The sequence below is a fragment of the Chrysochloris asiatica genome, unplaced genomic scaffold, assembly GCF_000296735.1.
Source record: "Chrysochloris asiatica unplaced genomic scaffold, ChrAsi1.0 scaffold00498, whole genome shotgun sequence".
Taxonomy (NCBI): domain Eukaryota; kingdom Metazoa; phylum Chordata; class Mammalia; order Afrosoricida; family Chrysochloridae; genus Chrysochloris; species Chrysochloris asiatica.
Genome location: NW_006409016.1, coordinates 349,023 through 355,025, shown reverse-complemented (window position 1 = coordinate 355,025; position 6,003 = coordinate 349,023). Strand labels below are relative to the sequence as shown.

At 44.4% G+C, this 6,003-nt stretch overlaps 1 protein-coding gene across 1 annotated transcript in view; it reads left to right on the top strand.

Annotated features, from left to right (window-relative positions):
- Window positions 1-4,285: 4,285 nt before the first annotated feature.
- Window positions 4,286-6,003, top strand: part of LOC102819123 (zinc finger protein 449-like) — an 11,639-nt gene continuing 9,921 nt past the window's right edge. Inside the window, exon 1 of the mRNA XM_006877445.1 lies at window positions 4,286-4,639. Coding sequence (XP_006877507.1) covers window positions 4,286-4,639 — 354 coding nt within the window. The remainder of the gene's footprint in view (window positions 4,640-6,003) is intronic.

Here is a 6,003-nt window from a genome sequence, read left to right as displayed (position 1 = left end):
ACCCACAGCGCCACACCAGGACTGTTTTGTCATATACAATATAAAATTAGTACAAATTGAAATAAAGACCAAATTGCTTAAAATGCATGTCTGTTATATTTATAATTATTATATTTAATAGGCATAAAACTCCTCTGGCAAATGAGTATATAAACATTTCTGAGTTCTGTCTCAATTTTTGTATTTATCTCATCTGGATCCATAACAGTTTGTGGACGAGCACTTACCCTTCTCTGAATAGCACTGTGTAGGTTCAAGTGGAGATTTAGACTCTCGTTATGTAAATGTCTAGTTGTTGCTGTTGTGAAGTGCCATCGAGCCAGTGCCGACCCATAGCAACCCTGCATAGGGTTTCCGAGAAGCAGCTGGTGAGCTTGAGCCACCGACCTTGCAGTTCAAATGGCTTTACAGTCTGGCGCCACACCAGGACTCCAAATGTCAAGCAGGTAGCATTTAAAGAAAACAGGGAAGACAACTGAAAAAATTTCCCACAGAAAGATGTAAATCAGAAACATAATATGGTTTGAATCATCGCATTAAACACCGAAGTGATGTGTTTTATTGTGTTGCATAGGTCAATTACAACTCAGCAACCTATAGGACAGAACTGCCCCATAGACTATTGAAGGCTGCATTATTTTTAAATTTTCTCTTGTAGAGTGGCTGGAGGTTTCAAATCCTTGACCTTCCAATTAGCAGTTGAGAGCTTAACCACTGCACCAACAGTGTACTTGGCTAGAAACAGAAAACCTGTTACACTGAGTCCCTTCTTACTCATAGTGACACTGCTCTAGATGTCTCTGAAATCAGGGGATAAACAGAATGCAGCATAACAATCTTTTTGTCCTTTCAGGGCAATGACCAACTCTGGAATTCTGCAGAATATTCACAGACACTCACAAACACACCACACATACTCCATGTAAGGTTTTCATATTAAATCAAGTTGTACCTGAACACTCTGGTCCTGACTAAGGAACCATGGGACTTTTTAGGCCTGACCCTAGAGAACTACAAGTCTTTACCTGGCAGGCCTCAGGGGGAAAATACCTCCCCTCTACGGCCAATGCACTGCACTCTCTGAAATCAGTTTCAGTCAGGGCTCAGCTATGTCTCACCCCCTCATTGGTCATGCTTTTGCTTGTGTTCTTTGCTAGCCCAAGTGTCACCTGGTGTATGGTGGTCTGATTATGGGAGGCCTTCAGCAGAGACATTCCTTAAGTATCTGTGGGACAATAATGCAAAATTCTACACTCCTTTCATTGGAATCCAGAATGAGAGAAGAAAGAAAGTGGGTCTGTGAGAAAACTGGAAGAAATAATGGTTGAAACTTTTGTATATGTGGCATAAAATCAATCTGCAAATGAAAAAAGTTGTCCAAACTCCAAAAAGGATAAACAGAGAGCAATTCACGAGTCATTGAAAGTTGCCCCAAGAAACATCTCCACTGAAGGAAGTTAGAGATACACTGATGGTTCCAAACACCATGAATGAGGTTCCTTATCCCTCATTCCTTTTCCCTCCTGTAGGAGGAGTCTCACTGAATTCCACTCATGGGTTAGATCTAGCCACGCCCCTTTGACCTGGAGGCGGGGCCAGATCAGGGGCGTTATCTTTATCAGTTGGCGCCCAGGAAAATCCTGAGAGAATCTCAACCAATCCATCGTTGATCTCCACTTGAGCTCTAGGTGGGCAAGTACTTGCTGGAGAGCGGTGGGCACTGGGCTGGTGAGTCTGGCTGGCTGGGGTCTTAGGGCATGGCCGGCCTTGGGCTGGGTGCAGGTTGTCCCGAATCCTTAGGAAGTACCATCTCACTGCCTTTCTTGGGTGGTTGGCCCAGCAGGGGGCGGCTGAGCCTTTCCCGGGAATCCCTTCAGAGCGGCTGGCTGGGGCCCACTGAGGTGGCGGCAGGAGGCCTCTGGAGGCACGTGGGGCGCGCGGCAGCCTCAGGGGTCCAATTTTAAACCAGATTTTCAGCTTTTCCAGTCCTCAAGTCATCCAGTCTGCACACACTGCATTCTTCTTCCATCCTGAGGGTTTGAGGAAGAATCCACTTGTCCCGCGTGAAGGGGACTTTCTATGTGGAGGGGCCGATGGATGGAGCCAGGGAATAATTCAGTAGTCTCTGGTAGCGCAGTGGTTGCGAATCGGGCTGCGGGTTCCGCGGGAGAAAGATGAGGCGGTCTGCTCCTGTAAAGATTTACAGCCTCGGAAACCTTGTGTAGGGTCGCTATGAGTCGGAACCGACTCCACGGCACATAACAACAACAACAGGCTTGGATCAGACAGGGGAAAGTGGTCCCACTATGAGACCAAAAGGGCCATTGGGGGTGTCCATAGTCCAGGTCGGCACCGTTCCCGGATGCCCATAAGTGAAGGTGAGATGCCTAGGTTTAGCAACGTGGCAGTTTCAGAGGAACAATCAATATTCTAGCTCTGGTGTGGTGCTGTAGGATAAAACCTGCACGGAACCAGCAAGTTCGGCAGTTCAAATCCACCAGCCATTCCTTGGAAACTCTACACAGGGTAGCTATGAGTGGGAACCAACTGAACAGCACACAACATGCCAGGCTGGCTGTTCATGGCTTCCAAACAGCAGGAGAGCAAATTTATTGAAGTAGAAGGTCATATTGTTCTCGTGTTACAGCCCACTGCGATGCTAAATCACTTGCCCAGGGCCACAAGGTTAACCAGTAACTCAAACGTGGATTTTAGTCTATTTCCAAAGATTAAGGTTGCTTTGGGAGCATTTTGAGATTTTAAGAATCCCTGGTGCAGTGGTGGTTAAGTGTTCAGCTGCTAAGGGAAAGCTGAAGAAAGGTGTGGCTCTCTGCTCCCATAAAGATCTGCAGTCTCCAAAGCTCTTTATAGGGCAGCTATGAGTCCGACACTTAAAAACAACAAAACCAATGAAACAGAATGGACTTGAAAGTGGAGTTTGGGGCTTGGTAGCACAGTGGTTAAGCGTTCGTCTGCTGGAAAGGTTGGCTAGTCAAAGACATCAGTCGCTCCTGGGAGAAAGATGTGACATTCTGCTCCCATGAGTATGTGCAGCTTTGGAAGCACAATGGAGCAATTTTACTCCATCCTAAAGGGTCACTGTGAATTGGAATAGACTGAAGGGCAGAAAGGTTTATTTTGGTTTTATTGTATGTATGCACTTATGGAGCCTTAGTGATGCACTGGTTAAGTCCTCAGCGGCTAACCAAAAGATTAAAAGTTCAAACCCACTAGCTGCTCTGCCTCAAGAAAAAGATGTGGCAATCTGCTTCTGTAAAAAAAAAAAAAATTAAAGCCTTGGAAATTCTATAAGGCAATAATACTACTGTGTTCCATGGAGTCGTATGAGATTGGATCCACTTGACCGAGTGGATGTTGATTTTGGATGATAAGGTGTGGGCAGTCTAGAGTGCCTTCCCACCCCTTGCTCCCCCTTGCCCTGTTTCCTACTCCAGCAAAGGGGAAAGATGCAAAGAATGCCATGGTAAATGCAGGTCTTTAGACCTGTTGAGATGGGTGTGACCACCTCTGAGTACTCAGAGATTCTCCAAAGAACATTCTGATGAAAGCTAGTCTGCATGGAGACATTAGAGGAGCAATACATACCTGCAAACGAGAAGAATTGGGGTTTGATGACTTGGTCCTCTTGCAAAGCATGGCTCCAGCTAAAGGAAAGCCTTGTATTGAAGGGTATTTAATGTTCGATGGATTGTTCGGTTATTCAAGCATATTGCTAATATTCCTTCTCCTTTTCTTTCGGGGCCCATGTATATTCATAAATACACAAGAGTTCAAATGAAATGGGAGAGGTGTGGTAGTAATCTATAGGAGGTTCTAGAAGGGCAGGTGTTCGTCACCAGGGATTCTCCAGTAGAACTTTCCACTGGTGAGCGCTTGAGACAGGGCTAGTGTGACTGAGGAACTTGTTTTCTAAGTAGAAGCAATTTAAAGTTAATTCACCACCTGGGTCTTGTCCCCACCAGGACAGCCCTGTTCTAGAAGATCCATGAGTGTCCTGGAGATTTTGCAAACTTTAAAAAATTGTATGAATGTTTGTAGACTTGGATATGGATATAGCTTTCTCTCAGAAGTAAGTCCATGCCTTTCATCAGATTCTTAAAACCACCAAAAATATTAAGAACTTTTGCTTTAGGGCTTTGGTAAAAAGAAAGGAAAGCGTGCCTTCTTATAACCACTGCTGTTACTGCTTTTTTGTGTTTCCTATCCTAGGCTGTAGGTGGCTTCCTCAACTGTTAGATACGTTCTCAACAGCGGGAAGAGAGCAATGGCTGTGGCCCTGGGCTGTGCAATCCAGGCCTCCTTGAATCACGGCTCTATGACTAAAGAGTACGATACTGACTCTGAAGTCTTCCGTCAGCGCTTCAGGCAGTTCCAGTATCGACAGGCAACTGGACCTCGTGAAGCTTTCGACTACCTCTGGAAGCTTTGCTACCAGTGGTTGAAGCCGACCATGCACTCTAAAGAAGAAATCTTGGAGCAACTAGTGTTTGAGCAATTCCTGAACATTCTGCCTCCGGAGATACAGACCTGGGTGAGACTCTACCACCCAGAGAATAGAGAAAGAGTTATGGTGCTGGTAGAAGAATTACAGCGAGAACTAGTGATACCAGAGCAGCAGGTGAGAAAACAAGGTGGGGTCTCTGTCATTAGACAAAAAGAAATAGCAGAGGCATCTGGGATTAACTGATATGTTTGATCTTTGTGTTGTTTTTCAGGCTCAAGTCCTTTTCGCTTTTTTCTTTGCAGGATTCAGCATATGAGTCAGTTGGTGTTAAGGCTTAGACACAAACCCAATCTATAATAATTATTTGGTAATAGCCTTTAACTATCCTGAAGTAAAATTAATACTAAAGGTAACCTCTATGCATACATCCTCACAGCTAGACCAATTTATAACATCATGTTAAATTGAGACGAGATTGAATTTGCAAGATTTCCTTTTACTTAGATCCACAATCAACACTCATGGAAGTAGTAGTCAAGAAAGTAAAGATGTTACTTTGAGGACTACAGTGAGCCTGACCCAAGCTATAGTATTTTCAATTTTCTCATATGTATGAGGAAGACCTGAGATCGATGCATTTGAATCATGGTGTTGGCAAAGAGTATTGAAAGTATCGTGGAGTGCCAGAAGAATAAACAAATCTGTTTTGGGAGAAGTAAGGCCAAATTACTCCTTAGAAGCCAGGATGTTGAGACTTAGACTCTCATATTTTGCACATGTTGTCAGGAAGGACCAGTCCCTGGGGAAGGATATCATGTTTGGTAAAAGAGGAAGACCCCCAACGAGATGGATTAACATAGTTGCAGCAATAACAGGTTCAAACATAACAATTGTGAGGATAGTGCAGAACCAAGCAGTATTTTGATCTGTTATACATCAGTCAGTCAGAACCTACTTGTCAGAACCCACTTGATGGCACCCACCACCAACAGCAATGCATGTGCTAAATAAAAGGCACCCATATAAGATTCTATGGCCTTGGGACCTAATCTAGCCCATGGCATCTTTTTACAAAGACATGAGCTAGTAACAGTTCGCAATTTTTCAAGGGGCTATTTGAGACTTAGGTAGTTAGCTATCTAGAAATATGTATATATTGATAGATCTCAGAACAGACCCATATGAGGTCCACAAGTACAGTTAAGATCAAAGTGGACATACTGTGAAATACACTTTGTTGTTGGTAATTGCTGACAAGTCTCTTTTTTTTTTATGTTTTATTGTGAATTTTGTGATAGTTTACATGGGAGAACATTGGTTTTACATCGTATCATTGCCATGGTTACAATCCCCTCCATGCAATCCTTCCCCTGTGCCCACCAGGTCTTCAGCACACAGTTGCTCTCCCTCTCTGGATCTAAAGTCTCCAGCTGCTCCATCGCTCCACATCATCATCTCTGGCTCCATTTCAGGCATCACTGCTTCTCTGGGTAGGGTCCCGCTCTCTGCTCTTCTCCCTTGATGGTCCTAGGGACCTC